The 23,113-nt window shown below is 38.0% G+C and overlaps 1 protein-coding gene across 1 annotated transcript; it reads right to left on the reverse strand.

Moving 5' to 3' along the window:
* Window positions 1-193: 193 nt before the first annotated feature.
* Window positions 194-23,110, reverse strand: ATG3 (autophagy related 3). The gene is made up of 12 exons (XM_080566439.1): window positions 22,919-23,110; window positions 20,815-20,856; window positions 17,613-17,662; window positions 16,369-16,439; window positions 14,601-14,708; window positions 12,539-12,588; window positions 10,636-10,717; window positions 10,085-10,119; window positions 9,212-9,367; window positions 8,410-8,537; window positions 2,344-2,412; window positions 194-421 (listed from the first exon to the last, which is right to left on the reverse strand). Exons 1-12 carry the CDS (start codon window positions 22,988-22,990, stop codon window positions 340-342), a joined length of 945 nt encoding a protein of 314 aa, XP_080422565.1. The 5' UTR covers window positions 22,991-23,110; the 3' UTR covers window positions 194-339.
* Between the last annotated feature and the right edge of the window lie 3 nt (window positions 23,111-23,113).

The following is a 23,113-nucleotide window of genomic DNA, read 5'->3' on the forward strand; positions in this document are numbered from 1 at the left end:
CATTTTCAGGAATCATCTTAAGGATGAAGCCAAAAAGATTAGGCTTCTACTAGTAAAGTAGACTTTAACTTCCAACCTAGAGGAAAAAACAGTCTTCTGCTGAAAGGAAATTGAAAGAATTATGGAGAAGAAATCCACCTTTTATTGCAGTATATGTATAGGAATGAAAGTGATTTATTTATTACACACAGACTTTTATTAAAAAGGCTGGTAATGGAACATTTTATTTTAATGCATTGACTTGATAAAAGGTTAGTTACAGAAATTGTGTATTATGTTGTATGTCACATGGAAGGGTTATTTAAAAAAAGATTTGATAGACGATCTCTCTTATTTTAGTTACATCGTAAAGTGCCTTGTGTAGTCATATTCTATTGTCGGAATGACTGCTTGTACAAATTTCAAGAAAATAAGAAGGTACCTGTGTTTGTTGTTAAGGAAATGGTGCAGCAGCTAGAAATCCTCAACCCCCCAACCCGCAAACATACCAGCAGTCACATGCAATGGTCTGCTCAACAGTTTTTCTTGCTAGTAGGAAAACAGTACTTAAAAATTATACAGTTAGAGACTGGGAAATTTATACAGTAGAACTCTATTAGTAACATCTGATGCTCCTCCAAATACACAGACCTTTCTTTTTCAAGTTAAAGCAAGGAAACAGAAGTTACTTTCAATAAATCTTACAAACTACACAAAAGTTTGTGATCCCATTTACATACTTAATATTCGTAATTAACAAATGCCAAGGTAAACTGCAGCTAGAAAGGCTAATTCCTAGCTACCTTCCTGTAACTGCAGGGAAAGCAGGCTCCTCGGTGGCTCAGAAAAAGAAGTTGCTGTTCTGAACAATTCTTTGGAAGAGCTCCTTCCTGTTGATGAGGGAAAGTAGAGAAATTAGCTTTGCTAAGCTTTGAAGTCTGCCTTCCTTGAAGCCTTCCTAGTCTCCCTTATGAGTCACCTTCAAACACTTGTTGTGTCCCAATCTGTAATGTGGAATATGCTGGATAATCGCAAAGCTAAAGTGTCTGTCCAATTGGGACTGAGACAGACAGACAATCAAAAAGAAAAATAAATCACAACTTACGATAATTATGTTATACTGGTACTTGATAGAAGAAAGAAATACTGCTTTGGCACAGTCTCATTGACCATTTTTTGACAAACACAAACTACATGACAATGATGTACGAAACAGTCTGTTAAAAACCCTCAATTATGTTAGCGATAGCAAAAAAAAAAAGTAATAAAAATCTTGAAAATAAGCTACTTCAAACTACTGAGAAGCAGACAGCTTCAACTAACCAGATGTATTTTCCAGTTCGTTTTCAGTTGCTGCACAAATTTAGCAAGTCTCAACTCAGTGAACATGAATTTTACTGATTCAGGGCCTCTAGCTTCTCAGTAATCCCCTCCTTTGCTTCCCTTGTAGCTGCAAAGCAGTTAGATTACTGTTCTGAAAGGATGTACTTGCTTTTAATACCACGGTTATTTCAATTATAAAGTACAGTACCAATTACTACAAGCATAACGCCAGTCACTTGACTGAAAGGAAATTGTTAGGCATTCCGTACTGATGCTCAGAACGATGTCATCTTCATTGCTTTGTCAGCCTAGTGTTTTACTAAAGCAAGGTTTGTCAAATATTCTCTTCACTCCATGTGAGCAGTAATAGGATCTCCACACCTGTCAAATGAATCTCAGAGCCAAATCTAACACAGAAGCAGCATCTCTTTACCGAAAGGGTTGTTAGGCACTGGAATGGGCTGCCCAGGGAAGTGGTTGAGTCACCATCCCTGGAGGTCTTCAGAAGACGTTCAGATGTAGAGCTTAGTGATATGGTTTAGTGGAGGACTTGTCAGTGTTAGGTCAGAGGTTGGACTAGGTGATCTTGGAGGTCTCTTCCAACCTAGATGATTCTGTGATCTCTCATATTTCTAAGTCTTTACTATAAGGTAGTATCATAGCATGGATTCCCAAACTACACTTAAGCATGTACCAACTCTGACCACACTCTATGAACCTCCAGCTCAACCTCCTAATACATCCTCTTACATCAGACTATCAGTTCTATACTCACAGCTACTTCCTTCACACCTGTACAGAGACTCAACCCGTCCCTTCAACACTACCTACTTTCCCCTGTGGTTCCTGCCCCACTCCCTGCAAGTGATTAGTGGTGTTTGTTTGGACAGAAGTTCTCATCCCAGAACTCTATTGTACTACCAAAACAGTTGTTTACTGCTTTCACACACCACTGTATTTCAGTTTAGGAACCCTTAGGTAACAGCTCCTTACAGTGCAAAAAAATCTCTAGAAATACCATGCAGTAATGAAAAAGGATACATGTGAACTCCAAGTTCTCCCCCACCTTCTGCAACAGTCTCAATTATTTTCTTCATCACTTCTGCATGCCTGAAAAACAGTAAAAATATTCTAAAGATAAAGCAACTCCCTCTTCATTTCAGTAAGATTATATTTTGCGCAAACTAAATTTTGGACGGTTAGCTTCAGCGCAGGAGGAAGAAATTTTCAGTTTATTAAAAGAGAAATCGAACAATAACTGAAAATATTAAGTCATGAACATAACATTATTTGCCAGCCCCTTACATTGACAAGGCAAGGAGAGGATGGGTTATGCTACAATATATTCTGAGTAGCACAGTGAGAGGCATTCTGCTTGCCGCTAGTATATCTGTTAATTGTGAAACACCAAAGAAAGCACCAGGAAAGGTAATCCTTACCAGAAGCAGCTAGCCACCAGACGTTCCCAGATGACCCTTCAGAAGATGACTAGAGATTGCTGTAACTTTTTTTGCTGCCTCTTCTAAATTTTTAAATTTGCTTAAGTTGAGAGATAAAATACTTACATAATTCATAAAGCTTCCTGGAAAAGCCAGGCTAAACCATCCCTACATAAAACACCTTTTTGCTCTGGGACTGACTAGGGAAACTTTCCCTGGCTACAGCTGTAGCATGGGCTCTATGGCAACAATTTCTAAATTATCTTCTGCTCACTCATGACTAAAATCATGCCAAGGTTTAATCTGACAAACTCTCTAAATCAGATTACTACTGTGCAGTGGAAGATGAACATTTCTTCATGTGACTGTACTTTGAGGTTAAGTCAGTGACTTACCAGAGCTACTATGAACCACACAAATACTTGTTTACAAAGCCGATCATAGGACTATGACATGGAATTACAAAAGAACTGAGATGAGAAGAATTAGAAAAGACTCTGGTCATCATCTAGTCCCGACCTCCCTGTGCAAGGAATAGTGAGCTAGAACAGATTGCTCAGGGATGATGTCTGGTCTAGCTTTGAATATCTCCAACAATGAACACTTCAGATCTTTTCAAGACCAGTTATAATTTAGGAATAATGGTCTTGTGTTCAGGATAGCTCTTCTACCTCATAACCTATGGGATGAAGAACATACCAAATCAGAAAACTACTGTATGGTTAATTGAGGTTTTATTTATATATTCTTAACCCAAACTCACCTTACTTTCATCTATGCATCAACACTATTTTAAATTCATGATTCTGCAGGCAATCATGATCAGAGGCACCATATAGTTCTGTGGACACTCACTTATACAAGACTTCAAGCTAGTCAACAATAGTAGTTTAAAAAAGCCATCCTGAACAACTATGTGCCTATGAGATCTAGAAAGAGTGGTAAGTACAGTTTGCGTAACTTACTGAACACGCTTTGATGTTGTTATGCAAATCTAAATAACTGAGTAATTGTTGGCATTCAGCAGTCACCTCTGAAGTTAATCATTCTGACAGTGACTGTGAACACAAGGAAGGAAGCTGTTGCAAAATTACCAAGACACATTGTAAACAGGAACATGTACGTCTGGGGAAATACAGAAGGTCAGCATTTGTCATTTACTGTGCTGCTGATCTGTATAAGCCAGCTACTCTTCACAGTTGATTGCAGTTCTGGATCCTCACGATGCCATGGCAGAACACATGCTGCATGTGGTACCAAGGCCAGTTACTTCAACATAGGAAGCTCACTGCTGTTAAAGCTTAAGTTTTGACCTCATCTGTAATGGTGGGCTATTTTTTGTACTGGCACAGAGTACAGGCCACCCCATAGCTGTTAGAAGTGTTTTATAGGATACTGGTTCAATCACATACATCTTAATGACAATTGTTTTTTTTTTTTTAAAAGGACTAGAGTTATCTCAAATTCTTTAACAGCCATCATAATAGTCATTCTTACAGTTACTTGGGAGCAGATTTTTAAGAACCTTACAAATTCTCAAAAGTTGGTTTCCTTCCATTAGGAAATTTTGAGGAATTAACATGAAGCATACACCTCCCCCTCCATATAAAAGGAATACGATAACTTTGGGAGAAATGTAATCTAAAACATCCTATCTAGAAATCTCAAAGCTGAAAGATTATTTTTATTTTACTCTGAATAAGAACTCCCCAGAGATAAGTGGTTGTCTTAATTCAAGGTGACTAAATACTAGGTGCTCACCAATGCTTGTTCCAGGACCTGTTTGTAGATCACTTGAGCTAACAAATAGGTCAGTCATTTGAAACACCTACTAAAATCCCCTAAATTACTTTCAGGTATTACTTGAATCACCTCAAGAATTGGTTGATATGAGTTATTCATATTCCAAGTCAGAAATACCACTGTTGCTACTGAAAAGAAATTGAAATATATAGAGTTAAGACCATACATTAAGGGGCTATAAATAAATTGAAAGCTGCTGATTTCTTAGACTGATAAGACAACCATTTATGCTTTCACTGGGAGTTTTTGCTTTTTAAGCGAAGAACCCCCCTCCTATGCTTTGCGACTAAAACTTTTCATTAAAGAAATAAATTTCACAATGGAATTCAGCAAAGTTGACATATTGACATTCTCTGAGTATCAGCTGGAAGGGAGACATCACATAAGAAACAATAAAGGCCATCCAGATATATTGGGGGAAAAAAAGAAAAATCTCACAAAACACGTACCACCACCAGAAGTGATTGATCTGCCCTAGTTAACTGGTTCGATGGTTCATTCGTAGAACTGATATGAACAGTGAGAATTGTGATTAAAACAGTTTCTAGCAATTAATGAGGAAGTTGAGTATGTTCCTGCCAGTACCATAAAAATGCTGACAAGAAATAAATCTTCCAGCAGAGCTGCAAGATGAACAGTTTCAACTAATTACTCAAAATAGAAGCAATCTTAAGCAGCTGCCCATGGCAATCATCTTCACTCCACCACCCTATTTCTCTCTTTTCTCTGACGCAGGACAAAGGGATATATGCATCACAAGAACAACCAAGCAAGGTTAGGGCCATCCAAACACCTTACATTACACAATATTTGTAATGTGTAGGGAAGCAACAGCAGCAGAGCTAGATAAACACTGGAACTTCCCAGCTAAATTAAGAAAACCAGTACTTTGGGCCTTTTTTTTTAAAAAAAAAAAGTCTCGAAAGTCCAGACTTTCTTAGCTGTAAGCTTTATTAAGTTAAAGAGATGGAACAGCTCGCCTTGGAGAACAAGAGAACATACCTAATGCTTCAAAAGTCAAGCAGCATGAGAATCTAATTTAGCCAAGGTCTTTACAGCACTGGTACCCAGCAGTCTCATAGAATTCATAGAAAACCATTTGAAACATCCATTTTAGCTATGCTATCAGTCACTTTTCACATTCTCAAGCCTTTCCCAGGTCAAGCAGGTGCCAGTCAACTAGACTGCCTTGTTTCTGAGAAGGCTACATTTAAGATTGACAAATTGGTCTCACTGCAACACCTATTTTCTTTTTTGTTCTTAAAAGAACAATCACAGCAAGTTTGATGATGCAAATTGTTTCTTCAAGAGTAGATGTGGATTACATAACAAGGGCACTGAAACTTCACTCACTTCACATGAAAAAATGAAAAGATACACTCGCAGCTCTCCTTCCAGAAAAGGAAAATTCAATCCAAGTTCACAGGCTAGCATTAAACTGGTTCTTCCTCTGCGAAGGAGTTTGCAAAATTGAACAGGTTACATTGTAGTCACAGCCCTACACAAACCCTACCTAGTTAACAAGGGCTGTCATGCCCAAATGTCTTGTCATGTTTGTTTGTTCTCAGAGTGCCCTCCAACGTGCATCCATCAACAGAAGCTTCTTCACAACCAACTTAGTAGCAGGGCTTTCAGCAGTGAGTAAACTGAACCATGGCATCATGCATTTTTTTTTTTGTCTTTGCTTTGGTTAGTCATCTTCCTAGTCACTCTTAAGCCTTCCTACATTCATCCCACCTGATACTCCTTCAAAAGTACTAGCTGTGCAAAGAGCTGGATGCACTTTTTTCTTCCAAAACCCCACTTACTGCAAACAAGACAGAGTAACAAATAGGTTGACATACTAAGATTTCTATCTTCATATGTTACAAGAATCTTTGCATCACACCAGAGGTCTACCTCATTATCTGACAAATTCATAGTACATGCCCAAGAAGCCTGAGCGAGCGCCTTGTAATACTTCCCCAAAATATTTCAAGTCTCCAGCAGTACACAGCCCAGAGATGCCCTAATACTGAAGCTGTAACTTCACTTGTAACAACTCTTAACAGACTTTCTTTCATTATATTGCCTGAACAACTTTAGTTTAATTAGATGTATGCATAATTTACTCCTTTTTCTGGCTTTCAGCATGCAAGTAGTGAGTTGTGTTCAATGCCACTAGTTTTACTATTTAGAAGAGGAAAAAAAATGAACACCTATCATTTATTCTCCTTCTGCAGAGTTCGTGATAGAGGAGGTCACAGAAACCAGAACTCCCTCCTTAGCAGCATTTTGCTAGCTGAAGGGTGGCATGTTATTCAAATAATTCCTTATTTGGAAGAAGCTTCATAACTGATAGCAGTTATCTCTAACACCCTCTTTGTACCTCTTCCAGTTTTAGTCTTCCTTTACCTCAGACTATAGAACTGATGACCAGAACTGTACTGCAGTATTCAATTTCTAGGTGGTGCCACACATTAATCATAGAAGCTTAATGACATTTTCTGTTCCACATTTTATTCTTTCCCTAATAGTTCTCTGCTTCCTGTACTGCTCGAGTACCAAGGCTTATGCTTTGACAAATCTACTGTTACTGCAGTCTTAAACCTGGTGATTTAAAGACCAACAATGAAGTTCACTATTTAAAAATTTCTCTAAGTCAGGTGTACAGGGGAGAAAGCTGTTTCCCACTTGTACATTGGTTTCCCTGCTCAGTATTGTTCAGACATAAGCCCAAGTGCTTGATGAAAGCAAAGATTGCTGTAAAACAGTGGTTAAAAAACTAAGATCTGGAAGAAAGACAAGATGCAGACTTCTGAAGTACGTGAATATACATCTTCATAACAAGATCAAGAGCAGCCATACACTGGTGCAAAGCTCCCATGCTCTTTGTATGTTAAGAATGGTATGTCCTTCCCACGACATGTATGGTTAATACAATTAAAGATTGCCTAAACCAGTAACAAGAGTGTTTTGAGTCTGCAAAAGCTACCATAAGCTTGTCAATGACAAGCTAATTATTTGACATCTCAGCTAGTGACGTAAGATCCACATGTGTTTCTTCAGGTACAAAGCCATTTACAAGACTGAAAGAGGCAACTGGGATTTTATTTGTTTTTATTTTAAACATATGCAAGATTATAAAGTGTATTTATTTTTTATTTTTAAGAGGAAGCCCAAACTCATATCTCCAAGATCTTAATACTACCAAGAGGTTGAGGAGTTACACCAGGATACTGGTTCTGCATCACTAGGCCACTTCACAGGAGATAAAGGCCTACCATCTAAGATGAAATACACCTTCAAAGACCTGTTAGAAAAAATATCTGTACAGCTAGTCTAACTACAGACTTCTTGTAAAATGGATAAGAAATGTGGAAAATGCAACAAAACACTGAGAACAACTGTGTTTAGCGCTTGTGTTCAACAAATAGTGTGGCATGTAGAGGACTTATTTATGAGTATAAAATTTCAAGGACTGCTAGAGGAGCAGAAGGTAGCAATTACAAAATAGGAAAGTTATTTCACACTGAAATAGCTTTTTTCTTCTCCCAGAGTACACGTTATGCAGCAAATTAACACATAGAACTCTTTTTTATAGCATTCTAGTAGTCTGCCATCTTCTGGAATCTATAGGAAAGTGGAGGAAAAGCAAGTTAAGCACAGAAGAGAGCTCTAACTTCATAATACACTTGCAGCAACAAACACTGAAATGACTTCCGAGAAAAGCTGTTATCTGCCTTTTACACTCCCTCAGAAGTGAGCAGACCACTACGGCAGCCACCTGTAGAAATACAGCCAGAAAATCTAAACAAAATTCCTAACAAGACCAGCAAAATGCCTTATGTCTGCATCCCGAATCACACCAGAAACAAAGACATACCTGCACGGATGAACTGAGCACATTGGAGGAGGAGGAAGATGAGGATGGTTTTCAATGGTCACTGTTTTTTTGACGTGATCTTGACTAATATCTTCATACATATGCTCTACTGTTAAAGGCTGCCGTTGCTACAAGAAAAAAGGGAACATTTGAACAAAAACGTTACTGACAAAGAATCTTTTGCCCCTTCTCAACAATTCTAACATCACTAACGTATGAGGTACTGTAAGTTACAAGTATCTAACATACAACAGCTCTGAAGGTATATTGAAGGAACTGCGATAAGATCCATATGGTGTAGAAACAGCACTGCACAAAGTTTTGCTTTTAATATACAAGGTGAATGGTAAAGTCAATATATTTGAGAACCAAGGTCCTGGTTCTCATCTAGGAACTTGAGCCGTAAGTCCCCACAACTTTAACTCAAGAAATTTCATCATTAAAAGGGAAAAGTGATTTATCTAATCTTTTCCCCCGAAGATCATGAAAACACACACCTGCTTACTTGTGTAAATTGACTGGGGTTATTTCTGGTAGCTCTGTACAGCTAGTAGCTTAAGAAATAGCAGCACATGATTTTCTTTCTGTCAAATATGCTTGGTTATTAAGTACAATTTTTCAGCGAAATATTTTTTAATTCCTGCAACCCCCAAAGCCCTGTCTGCAACCCTGACTGTATAACAGGTTTTCTCACCATTTCTTCCTTTGAATTTGTTCAGTGAATAAGAAAGCAATAACAAAGTAGCCTTTCTATTTGACATGATCTAATGCCACAGAGGTGAGGAAAAAGATATAGCTATACCTCATCATATCCAAATAACCAGAGCCTTGGAGTTTGGTAATATTTGTCGTAAGTGATGTAGAGGTCATAAGTTCTAGTCTGCAGAATAGCATCTTCCCCTCCAACATCAACTTTAGCTTTGTTAACTTCAACAATCTGTCTTGTGTCAAGTGTTGCCTGGTTTTCAAAGTAAAAATGATAATATTAGTACAGTCTTGTTTGTATTCCCTCTTGTCCCATCCTAAGTAGTTACGTAGGGCTGTAAAATTGAAATTAATGTTCTTAATTAACATTAAGAGATGTAGGACTTGGGGTTTTGCTTTAATCTTCAAAGTAGGAATATTGATTTCACACAATTTTTTTCCCCCCTTAAGTCTGATTTCTCAAGGAAGCATGCAACTACATTGTCCTATCCCCTTCATTCTTTCACCAATAACTTTTGAACTTTTTGACGATTCCAATGAAATTCAGAAGGCAGAGAGGTCTCAGTTTATGCAGGTGTCACAGACCTTAAGCAAGTACCCCAAATAACCACGCTCTCTGTTTTCCCTCATTACACTCCAGCATCCATGTAGTCAGTTGAACCCACAAGCCACTCAATTCATCACATATGAGCCTCAAGAACAATCACTGCACTTTATAATTCTTGTGAATAGAACATTGCATGTAAGCAGAGCAAAGCAGATCAACAAAGAAAGCAAAATTACTGTAACCAAAATCTTTCAGGACCTAAGAGCTAGGGTAGATTGGCAGGAGACAAATCCACAGGAAACCAAGCTCAGAAATCCCACCACTTATTATAAGCTTATGTGAAATATTTGTCATCCTTATTTTTATTTTCTGCTCATATTGGTGATAAGCGTTGCAACAGACAAGACAGAACTGTTCACTCACATCATCTGTCTCCAATAGCCCACTTTCTTCATACTCTGAAAAGAAGACCCATAAAATTCCGTGTTCAGCTCATAGTTAGCTGTCATATTTCCCATTCATAAACAACTCCATTAAAAAATATCCACACATACCTAAAGATGCGTTATTCAGGGAGATCTCCCAACCCCTAAACCACATTATACCTTTTAACACAATTTGACAAAAGACTATAACAAGTACATGATGAACAATCCTTAAACGAGTAGTTTTTAGTAGACAGATTAAATGTAGGTATGAAGCCAGAATGAAGCTGTGCCATAATCCCCATTTTTTGTTTGCATCTGTGCTGCTACTCAAACTAATTTGCCACTCAACATTCACAGAGATTTCATCACACAAGTTAGAGTAAACATGCATCAATAAGACCATTAAAAAGATAAAAACATGGACCTGCTTTTTTTTTTTTTGGCATGCATTCTGTAAAAAAAAGAAAAGTAGTATTTTCTTAGAGTGTACCGCTATAGTGAAAGACCTGAAATAAATACACCCTCTCATTCAATTTAAGGAAATACCTTCCATGTCTGCAGCTTCCCCTTCATCTTCCTCATCATCATCTTCACAGGATGCTGAACGCTCTGGTATTTTTATATTATCCTTTAGAAGTTAAATTGAAAGCACTGTTTTAAGACAACAGCGTTTAAGCTACATCAACACAGTTTTACAGCTCCAGCAAGTTTAGGTCCAGTCAGCTGAACTATGCAGAAAAATAACTCCTACAATATTAACAACTATACCGAACTCACATACTTGCTTATTAAACAAGCTTAGTTTCAAAATCCTAGCATAACACTAAAAATCCACTACAAATTTCTCCTTTGACTTTGTAGTCCAGGATGACTGTATTCCTAAAAGCAATGAGTAGACATGATATTAAACAGTCAATTTCTTTTCAAATAATCCACCTACCTCAAATGAAAGGTAATGACTAAACATGTAGATTAATATTTTGTGTGAATTAATCCACAAACAACCGTGCAACAGTTCCATAATTATTTCTGAAACATTTAAGAGCCCCAAAAGGTATCACTTTTTGTTTCCTCAAACAATGATATAAAAGAGTCCAACAGAAGTGAAGAATGACACAAGCCCTCGGCCTAATTTTGTGCTGATACATAACATTTGAATCCAACAGACGATTCTAGAGAAATTTAGAAGGGGGAGGTCTCAATTTATGCTAGTTTCATGAAGACTTTAGGACAATACTCAAAATGATAAGAATTAGAAACTGCTCTAGCTGTAAGTATCACCAGACTGGTTTCCTCACTGGAAAAAAAAACAACCAGTACAAAAATACTTTGTCAAGTACTTTGGAAACAGTATATTATCATAAAAGGATTTGTCATTCTGGATTGGACTTGTGCTCCAAGAAATGATGTACTATACAACAAGCAGATTTTTTCTGCATACCAAATATAAAAATGGAAATCCAAGTCATATTACAACAGTTACGCATCACAATAATATTCTAAAAGTACTATGTTTTGTAAAAACAGATCACTTTTAGGTATTCATTAAGACTGTTTCTTCAACCCTTATGTAACGGAGTTGTGAAAAAGCAGTATTTTTACTATGTTCAGCACAATTCCATTTGAAATGGTTGAATTTCACAGTTCATCATATCAATAGTGTTTTGAGTTGTTTACAATTTGTGCAGTAACACGTGGGAGCCCATTCTCTTTCCCCTTAAACTTCAGAATCTAACGATTTATGGTTGGATAGTTTCACAAATTCTCATAAGGCATAGATGGAACTCCACTCGAGCCATCAGCTAATTTTAAAGCACTTTGTCTTTGGCTCTCTTAAGCGCATTAAGAAATACGTACATACACACATCCCTCACTTTTTTTCCAACTGTTTCCCAAGGGCTTAAGTTTCAGATTTGGCTCCTGCTACAGAGTGACTTTTTGGAAAAGTACCGATAGTGATGACTTTATAAGATATTTAAACAATTTCAGTTCTTCATGTGGATGTGAGGACACCAGTTTGTCAAATAGGACCTAATGTGTTTAAACTTTGCTTGCAGTAGTATTTAAACATTATGAATAAATACTTTATGCTCCTGCATTATTCTTCCCAAATAAAGATTTCTTTACACTGGCTCTCCAAACATTAGATTCTTGAGACACAAGGACAGTATCTACCACTGTAAACACAGTATCATTTTCAGTTTGTAGAATTCTGGCAGACTAGCTAAAGACATTGCAATAGGATCACTGCTTTGGTAAACACATGGTAATGAGGAGATACACATGCTTAAACTACTATCATGGGCTTTAAATATCAATGAGTACCTGCAACAAATCTAGTGACAAAAGTGTCTTTTAAACTTTTAGAAACAATACTAGATTGCTGAAGATAAGATTTCTATTACCTTTACATCCTGTAATAAAGCAAGAGAAATTTCAAAACAAATACCTTACTGTCTAGTGTGATCTCCTTAACTGCTTCTGTTGCACCCACTATACCTGTTAATTGAACAAGAAGTTTGCATTAAAGTTGTTGTTTCTTTGTCACAGAACACCACAGAAATAGGTTGAGAGGTTGCAGAGGTCTCAAAGCAGCATATGATTTTTCCAGTTAAATGTCACAACAATTTTAGATACTTGAAAAGCTGTTTATTTGGTGTTGGAAGTATGCTTGGAGATGGACATCCATAATGACACCATACTGTTAACGCAGAACACAACAGCACAGTTCTTGTATTTCAAGCAAATTTTGTTGATGGAACACTGCAAAGTAATTTGGATTTTTATTTTAAGGAGTTTTTACACAAAAAATGAGTTCAGCATAGGCATTCACATCACAATAGCACTCAGCTTTGTGATGAAGGCATGCATTTGTGAGTACTTCTGAAGCATCTTGAAAGCAAAGTGTTCATGACAAAGCAATATCATGGCAGGACACAATGCTTTTAGCTGAGGAAGCAGTGGTAAAAAAAAGCCACCCCAAATCACAGTAGTATCAACTCTTCAGTACCTCCCTGTTACGTTCCTAGTTTTAATGCAGCTCTCATCTGCTGCTCTTTGGGATACATGCCAACATCTGCTTTGACACAGTATACGCATCTTATTAGCTCTTCAGATGAGAAATTGATCATTATGGAGAATAAACCTGGAACCAAATTACTGCCCACCAGGAATGCACAAATGGACCTCAACTGTTTGGGAAACAGATATGCCAGGCCAACACTGCTGGGAAACAATGCATTTCCAGTGGCTGTGTGATTGTTCAGAGAGTTTTTCCCACCCACCAGAAAAATATGTTGCTATAAAGCATATAAATGCAGACAGGTGGAAATAAATTGTCTCTTCTGACAGTGTTCGGAAACGTGGCTAGTCTAGTCAAGAGTCTTACAGCTGTGCTAGCCCAGCATGGTGACCAAAATCAGTCTACCCTAAAAACCAACCAAACTTGATAAAGCAGGAAAGGGGAACGCATACTTAATTCAACAATATGACAAAGCTTTGTCAAAAGATTTCTTTGGGGGTGTTGTATTATGAACAGCAATGCATTTAAGAGTTGCCAGCAATCAAAAACATATATATAAAAGAAAAAAGGATATCTTCTTTCACTCCTCCTCTCCCCAGCCTGGCTGAACAGCTTAGTGAGAACATCTACCAGATTACAGCAAAATGAAATACACCAAAGAAAATAAGTACTGACTGAAGTATATTCTAACCTTGGAAATGGTAGGAGACAGCATCATTGGAAGACAAGTTGATGAACTTATGACAAAACATGAAGAAAGACTAAAACTAATAAAATTGCCAGTTCTCAGAGAAGAGAAATATGATTTAAGAGGTTCTGCCAGAAAGACTAATGAGACAAATTCACGTAAACAGTAATTTTAGTCTTTATTATAAATGCAAGCCCATCTGAAGATTTCCTATGAGAAAGATCATATCTCACAGTGATCACTGTATTTAATTTTTCTTTTTCAGCCCCCTAGTCGACCTCAGATACTAAAATAAGAGTTATTTTCTAATGATTTCCCCTTTTAACTCAAACGCAACAAATTAACAAAATGTGAAATACTACAGTAATTAAAGTTTCTTTGGGTCATCATTAAGCTAAAGGATCTCAGCGTGCTTCACATACAACCTTACTAAAAGGCAGAAGTTAGCACATTCTTCAAATTAATATTTTAAAGCAATATTCTCTAAACAAGATCTTTTTAAGGAACGAACTGGTACACAGCTCTTCGACCCACCAATAACTTACTTGAACTTTAATAAGAGAATAATAAAATACTGTCAACCAAACCCCCCTGAAAAGCAGCCTATTTCAGGCATACAAGCACACAGTTAAATACCTAAGCAGCCATGTACAGAGCAAGTGGGTAGCTGGCACTGTAACTTATTTTTCCCAGATTAGATAATGGAACATAGCCATCTGAGAAAGATTTTACCTTCTAATAGTGGAAACTGATTATCTTATCAATTACCAAATGCAAAGTTTGAAGCGAGACTTTGAATACCTGCATTGTGAAAGGTGTCTACCCATCCCCCATCACCATCATCTTCTTCTATAATTGCTTCCTGCTCATCTGAGTACTCCATCTGCTTACATCTTTTGTAGCACGGAACTGCAAAAAAATCGCACATCAAAATGATTGCAGCCATTCTATACAAAATCAGATGGAAGTATGAAGTTATCATACAAAGCCTTCTGAAATACGGTAGTCTCTCACATATCCTTATTTAAGGAATTCTAGAGCTATATTTCAAACGCAAAAGCACAAACTTAAATATGGTAAGAGGTGTTTTATCTCATTGCAGTGCATCACTTGCAGTGACCGGAAAAAGCTTATTCTTGCAACCCACTAGAACATTTTCATCCAAACTCACGAGGATCAGAAAAGCTAACCTCTCATGTCTCCTTAGGCTGCCTATTCATTTGCTAACAACTGGAGACAACCTACTAGTTCTCTTCACATCACCAAAACATTTCTAGTCCAAGAACAACTTTGCTTATATCAGCACCAGTTTACTGAATTGATTTGTCTTCTGCTAAAAGTTTACATCAGCAATTATTAAGCATAGCTAATTTATCATGTTAATTATCTCAAAGGTTGGAAGAGGTTAGAATTAATACGTTATTTAGACTAACTTCAGTCACATGCATTACATCACTGTTCAAGCACAGATTTAAACAAAGTTTTCAGAAAAATTAACAGGAAGAATGCAGAAAGCAAGAACTATGTCAAAAATGCTCATTTTCAGAAAGAGAGGGTATGAAAGAGTGAAGAGAGGTTGTCCACACTTCCAAAATGAGGTCTGTAGCATGGCTCTTGGTTTCACCCTTAGCCCATAACTTCTACTCATGGGGTAGGCCAATGCATCATTACCAGCATGGATGGCATGAACAGGAAACCTTTTATAAGGTGTCCTAGAAGGGCCACAGCAATGTGGGACCCTGGAAGCAGGAGAAAAGAGAAATAAAGTTGGCCATGCAGCCATCAAGACCATCTCAGCAAAGTCTGTCCAACACTACTATTAGCATTTTCACATGACAGTTCCCTGCAAGACTCTGAAAGCCTGCAAGTGAAATCAAAGGATGAAATTACAACCCATTGCAAGTACAAATCTCTTCAGGATCCCTTCAGTTCTGCAAGTACTTCTAATGACATTACCTTGACATATTTTGATACAAGATCTCTCAAGAAAATGATTTTGCCGTGATTGTGTTGCAACCTTATCTTTCTCACGCATTTTATTAAAAAGGTAGTAATCACAAATATTATATATATATATAACTGTGAATCTGATCAAAATTTGATTTAAAAATGTATTTTATATCACTGCTATTGAAAGGAATACTAACATTAGTTACACATCTGAACTAGAAGCATTGGTGTCACCATGAAAGACATTCTAGGTACACTTCCATAACCCAGGTTTTCCCAAAAAAGAGGAAAATAAAGCTATTTTCGTTTTAGAAACTGAATGTGAGCTGAAGGGCATGAAAAAAATAAACAGGCAGATAAGGAGGTTTTATGATACTTAAGCTTCATTTCTACTTCAGTAAGGCAAACTGCATTACTAGTATAAAGCCCTAGTAGCAACTGGTCTAAAGAAGAGATTTTAGATGTGCAGGATTTTTTTTTTTTTTAATATCCCAAAGCCAAAACATCCAAAGTGCAAGATATTTGCTTCCCCTGTCAATACAGACAATCAGTAGAGTTGATAGCACAATCAATCATGCTATCAATCCTAAGAACACTTATATTTAAACTTCAGCCTTACCATTTTTAGTTACCAAAAACTGTTTGTCTGTTGGCAGATAAGCCTTGACTTTTAGTTCTTCTCCTGAAGCCCTGCAAAATGAAGTGCACCATAAAAGGTTGAGAATTTGATGATGTGCAAAAGAACCCTATTTTCAACTTATACAAAGAACATTCTACATACTTCTCTTGCCCTTTTCTCAGAATTTGTTTGCTATGACTTTACTCTTGGCTACAGAGAGATTTTGATCTAGGTATGAGGTCAAAAAGGTTGGCCACTCCTAAACTACAAAGTCTTGGATCAAAAACTATTTGCTGATTCACTAACTACTTAGGAACTACAAGCAAAGATGGGTTGACAGAGGAATCTAGTCTATATGAAACGTACTAGGATCAGCAACAACATAGTCCCAAGTGTTTGTAGGGATTAACTTCAGAAAAAGCAAGAAAGACTTGTAAAGATAGTCAAACTGGCAATAGTCACCAGAACTCACATTATTTAAGCACTTGCTTTCGCCTTCAGTGTTTTTTGGTTTGGAATAAGAGTCTAAGCTTCTAAATAGCCTGTTGCCAACTGCTGACACACAGACCTGATTAAACATTTTCTCTGAAGGAGACAGTAAAAAGGCAAGAAACAATGATTCATGTATAACAATTCCTCCTTCATCTGTTCATGGCCCGGTATAGAGCCAAGAACCTTGATGATACCAACTGCACAGACTGATTAGTTTTATAATGCAAGACATTAATAAAACATAAGTACCTTACTTGCACCCTTACCATACACAAAAGATAAGGGATTTCTGAGGGCAAGCACAGCAAAGTTAGCTGATGTGGGCCAACTTGAAAATATTTAACCAACAAGCTTTTGTTTAAAATATACCAAATACAACTTGTTCTCAGCAATTTCAGTTGGACATGGCCTTTGCTTTTTCAATCACCATTACTAAGACAAACTCAGGGAGACACACTGATGCTGCAGCTGAACACTGAAAGCATGCATGGTATACACTAGCTTATTTTCTCTAGAGCCTTTGGGAAACAAATAAAAGATCCCCGAACAAATCCTCATTTCCACTACCACTACACAGAACAATAAATAAGACCTGCTTGACTTACAGTTCATATCACTTCATCACAGAAATAGCATAAGTTCTACTGCAAGAGTCAGTGTATTATTCTGAAATGATGAATTGTATCCAATGGAAACACACAAAAGCATAAGTAGGGATGCTAACTTTCCTTAATTATTTTGATTTTGCTTACCATTGCCAAGTAGGACAGTGGTGAACTAAGTGATCTCCAGCTGCAACAAACTGTTAAGACAAAAAAAATAAAGTACTGTTAAATACAGAGTAAGGAAGCAATTTCCGTAATAGTAATATTTCACTCATGTATTCCTCTGATAGTTCTTATTTACAATATCAGTTTATATTATTTTGATGCTTTACCAATTTTTCAGCTAATCATAAAGACTAAAGTAACTTCACCTGAAGGAAATGCATACTAAGCACTGCTTCCTAGGCCAAGTAACACTGTTTACTCTGTAATGAATAAGCTGCTTTTCTTTGCTACTCTTCAAAGTTTTACAAAGACACTCGAGATTAATATGAGAAGATGAATACTTGAACTTAAGCTTTCCCCTAAAACCAAACCAAAAGAGGTATTTCTGTATTTCACTTGAGTTTCAGCTACAAGATGTTTCTCTTCTAGTGTTCAAAACAATTTTGCAGCAAGAGAGGACGTGAGATTGTCACCATTTCATTGAACTAGTGAGAGAACTGCAACAGAAGAATAAATAGTATGCTTTAGATAATGACCGTCACCATGTATCACCGACTAATGTTTACTAGATATGGATAACCAAGTACTTCGAACATTGAGAAAAACTTGTGTAGAACTTTATTATGAAGAAATAGCTTTTAAAAATCTTCACTCCACTTGTTCTTATTATCAGACAAAACAGCTTTTTTAAAATCACATCACCTTTTCAAAGCTATATTGGATATGCTGTACTAGACTTGCATACCAAGTCAAAATCCACACAGCAAATTCTAACCCACTGGACTTAGTTTTTCCTACACAAATTGGAGAAGGTGAACCTGCATTTAAGGATAGCAATTTGTGTGCTCTATGCATTAGTGCCTTTTGAAAAGAAGGTGCATGCCTACTCCTGCAATCGCTTTGTCTTAAAACACCAGGTTACAATAATGTACTTCCAGGCTGACTACAAGCTGTTATGGAGTGACACAGTAGGCTTGGAGTGCCTGCCAATGCAAGGCACATCGGTGTAGTAGAATCACAGAATCATCTAGGTATCACAGAATCACATAAAATACCACAACATGTATTGCAAGCAGATTAGCAGATTTAATCTCCGCAAAAGTGATTTCTTTCAGCCACTTTCCATGAAAAATCTCTAGCTAAAGTGAAATATTCACTTTAAAGAAAACAGTAATCTCTTCCAATACACATGGAAATTAAAAAAAAAACACATTAGGGTTTACCTAATAATAAATAACACATGAAACTTTAAAATCATTTAAAATTCTCTGTTCAGAGAATTGGAACAGTGTTTGTAGTTCCAATGTTGAAGGACATTATTTAAGATGAAAAATTCAAAGCATTCTTTGGAAGTCTATGAATGCAAAAAACTAAAAACAATACTTAAATTTCTTCTCCATTTTCTTCAGCCTAAACAGCATAATTAAACTAGTTGGTTTCACTTTCTATTTCTAAAGCACTAACATTACCATACCGGAATTGGTACAGCAAAAGTGGCAAGAAAACAATTTGAGATTTGTCTGTACTTACATATGAAATGAAAACGGCTACCTTTCTGAGGTATTAGCTAGCAAGAACTCATGACAGGCAAGAATTTGCTAAAATTAAATCAACTACACTGATAAATGAAAAAAATACAGATGTTGAATTTGATCAGTCATCATTAGCCTTATCACTAATAGACTCCTCTTCAGAGACAAGCCACAAGAGCCACACAGTTTATCACAATGGTGAGTGTCTCAGACTAAGATACAGGCAGAGCAGGTTAAACTGAGATTCATTACTCACAAAATCCAAACTCATTCAAAGATAACATCCTAGCATCATCACAGCTGATATCAGTTCTCTAGCAATCACTACTATATCAAGATCAAAATCATCAGGGAATGGGAAAGACTGTCAAAGGGACAATCAGCAGATCATGCTCCTGTCCTATCTAAGTTTAACAAGACAAACAGTCTTGCTGTATAACGATTTCCCTTCAACATGGCTTTGAAGGACCTGTTCTATTCATCCTATCAGCATCTATGTTTATAACACATACTACTTGCATTCTTTTACTGGTGTTTAAATGCTGCAGTTTAATCTAACTCAGCGTGGTTCTTGCTATGTTCTATAGAAAGTATATTGTCTTTCAGTCCTATTGCAAAGTTCTCTCCTACATATCACAGAGGAATTAAACATTAGTAGATGTATCTACTTTATCTGTAAACAGTTTTTATCTATAATACATCAGTATGTAAAATACACAGACACCTATACACACACAATTATCAGAACACCATGTTGCTAAGCCTGTCTTTCTGAGTAGTACTCCCATGGATCACAGAAACCACAAGTGCTTGCATGCCTTGCAACAGAGCAGAAAAATGCTTGCTACCAACATTAGGAAAGACACTTTTGCCCACATACACTACCTGTACCAGTTATAATTTGTTCTCTCCCATCTTCACGTTTGTACGCTGTCTCATTTTTCTTTCATTCTACCTAACAGTCTGGACACTGTTCTTATACCTCTGTAAAGACAACGTATTTTCAGAACAACAGCATTTTAACATGAAAAAAGCAGCACAGGGAAGCCTAAATAGCACTGCAAAATCAGTGCTAATATTTTAGAAAAATTCTTGTTGGTTTTTGTTCACAGCAAACTCCTTTAAAAACTACAACTGCTTGGCATTAAACCAAAACACAATCACTCTGAAGCAGCCTCTTGGGGTTGGGAGAGGGATGCTTGCTGTGAACAAGCATATATAATGATTTAGCCACAGCCTTGGAAGGAACTGAAAGAGAAGAAAGAGAGGACTGTTTCCAAGACACAGTAGTACAAGTTCTCCTTTGAATTGCTTATGGAAAAGACCTTTGAAACAAACATATTCCTGTTTACTTCCATGATATATATGGAGTTGTTGACCCAGCACGAGCTTCCTTATTAGTGTTTTAGGATGTAATACAGGAAAGGACAATCCACATTCAGATGCCACGCTGCATTTCGAGAAGAATTCTGCTGTTGATCTACTTCACCTGAAGAGTAACAAGGCCATTTAGAACTTCCACAGCATGGAAATTGTTTCAAGAAGGAACTGGCAAAGGCGTAAACAGTTTGAGATGAGCATGATCATTGTGAGTAAAAGTTGTATTTAGAAAATATAGAAGTACTAATATTTCAAAGGTTCTAAGTACTTACTTCTTCAGGTGTAATTACTCCAGTTTCTTTAAATTTGGACTCCTGCAATAAAAAAAAAGTCAGAAATTGTGAGTTCTGCTGGCAAATCAACATACTCACTTTACTGGTAAATAAAAGTATCTGCAAGACTTTCATCTTGCAACTAGCTCAGTCCACACAGATCTCTGAAGCAACTTGGAGGCAGCCTCTGCCTGGGCTGATATAAGATTAAAATATATTAGTAAGATGTATAAGTAAGACCTGACAAAATCACTTAGATGCAGGATCTGGGGAAATTGTGAAAAGATTACATACTCAAAGTAATTTTTTGATGTAGCCAATTATATCAACAAATAATAAAAGAAGACTTCTTACACCCTGTGTTACATTCACCAGTAAGAGACGGGAAACCAGCTAGAATTTAATGATCCTCTCAGTCAGGACTTTGGGACTGTTTCTTAGCACCAAACAGCAGTGCAATGCATTGATACAAAGGTTTTTAGTTAAGAAACCTAATATTTGGCTACAACTTCAGCTTACTCAATCATTGGGAAAGCATTAAAGAAAACCAGCCACTGCTTAACCTAGTTATTCTTGACACTTAACCCTGGTGCACACTACCACCTGTGTTATATAAAGGGAAATGAGCACACCTATTTCATGAACACATCTGATACCTTTCTCTCCCATAATGTCTCTAAAGAAGAGACATTTAAGGACAATATTAAGAAAAGCAAACTGGCTGCTGTGCAGACATCATAGTATCACTCTATGCAGTTAACAAAAAAATCAAAGAAACCCAAACAGCTATAATTTAGCTATTTGGATTACCACAAAACTAAGAACTCCTGATAACACATTATGCAACATCACACTAGAGTCAGCTTACTATTTAAAACCTCAACATTAACTACATGCATTATGCAACATGCACAAACTTGTGCTTCTGGAATTACAGAAGGAAACATGTAAAATACCCACACTCTGTTCCCTGAGGTAAATAGTTCACTTTTTCATCTTAAAGCATCCTGTGGTATGCAAGCTAGCGCTAGACACAAGCCTAGTTTCTTTCTGAAGGAATAGGAGCATTATTTCAAGCCCCTTGTAAAGGGAACATATACACATATTATCACCTCCCCCACGTGGGAGGGTCCACCTTGTCTCCCAGCCGCTAGCTGTACATCTGGTCACACAAATTCCTCCGCTGTTCACAGTAGAATAAAGTGCCAGCCGCTCAACAACAAGCGTATGTGGTGAACACGTCACTTCACATTTCCACACCACAACTTCACTGCAGCACGCATTGGTGGTCAAACCTAGGAAGATCCACTATCCAGGCAGGATACCTCAAAGGGACAAGTTCAAATAATAATTGCGTATCGCTGCCTTCAACCCAAAGATCTAAACTGCAAGGCATAAGGCGTACAGAAGGTCACACTGTAAAACTACAGGCAGAGAGATTGATACTGTAAATAATTACAGTAGAAATATTAAATGCAAGAATCATAGAAACATTAAGGTTGGAAAAGACCTTCAAGATCATCTAGTCCAACCATCACTCTACCACCAATGTCACCCACTAAACCGTGTCCGTAAGCACCAGGGACATCTCCTTGAACACCCCCAGGGACGGTGACTCCACCACCTCGCTGGGCAACCCGTTGCAATGCCTGACTGCTCTTTCTGAGAAGAAATGCCTCCTCATTTCCAACCTAAACCTCCCCGGGCACAACTTGAGGCCATTCCCTCTAGTCCTATCACTAGTTATCTGCGAGAAGAGGCCGACCCCCAGCTCCCCACACCTTTCAGGTAGCTGTAGAGGGCAATGAGGTCTCCCCTGAGCCTCCTCTTCTCCAGACTAAACAACCCCAGCTCCCTCAGCCGCCCCTCATGGGACTTGTGCTCCAGGCCCTTCACCAGCCTCGCAGCCCTCCCCTGGACACTCTCCAGGGCCCCGCTGCCCTTCCTGCGGCCAGGAGCCGCCCCCGCCCACCCGCAGGAGCCACGCTCTCCCCCCGGAGCCACCGCAGCCCCTTCCCCACCGCGGGCTCACGCTGGGGAGGGGGGGGCACGGCTCAGCGCCGCCCCGTTACCGCCTCCAGCGCCTGCCCGCCCCCTGCGGCACCTTGAGCACGGGGGTGAGGTACTCGGCCACCTCCAGGGCCTTCCCCTTCACCGTGTTGATGACGCTCTGCATGCCGCCGGGCCCCCCGAGCCGAGCTCAGCCCAGCCGCCCGCCGAGCGATGGCCGCGGCGCCGCCCCCGGTCCTCCCCCCCACCGCCCCCCTGTCACGTGACCCGCTGCCATTTTCTCCCCTCC

Source organism: Anser brachyrhynchus (assembly GCF_964034855.1).
Source record: "Anser brachyrhynchus genome assembly, chromosome: 1".
Lineage (NCBI taxonomy): Eukaryota > Metazoa > Chordata > Aves > Anseriformes > Anatidae > Anser > Anser brachyrhynchus.

What these genes read in the sequence shown, in the direction of transcription:
- ATG3 (XM_080566439.1), bottom strand. Translation starts at nt 22,990, where the DNA reads ATGCAGAGCGTCATCAACACGGTGAAGGGGAAGGCCCTGGAGGTGGCC. An exon ending in AGACACCTTTCACAATGCAG is followed by an intron (nt 12,589 to 14,600) that starts GTATTCAAAGTC and finishes TTCAATTAACAG; the next exon opens with GTATAGTGGGTGCAACAGAA. An exon ending in GGAAGCTGCAGACATGGAAG is followed by an intron (nt 10,120 to 10,635) that starts GTATTTCCTTAA and finishes TCTTCTTTTCAG; the next exon opens with AGTATGAAGAAAGTGGGCTA.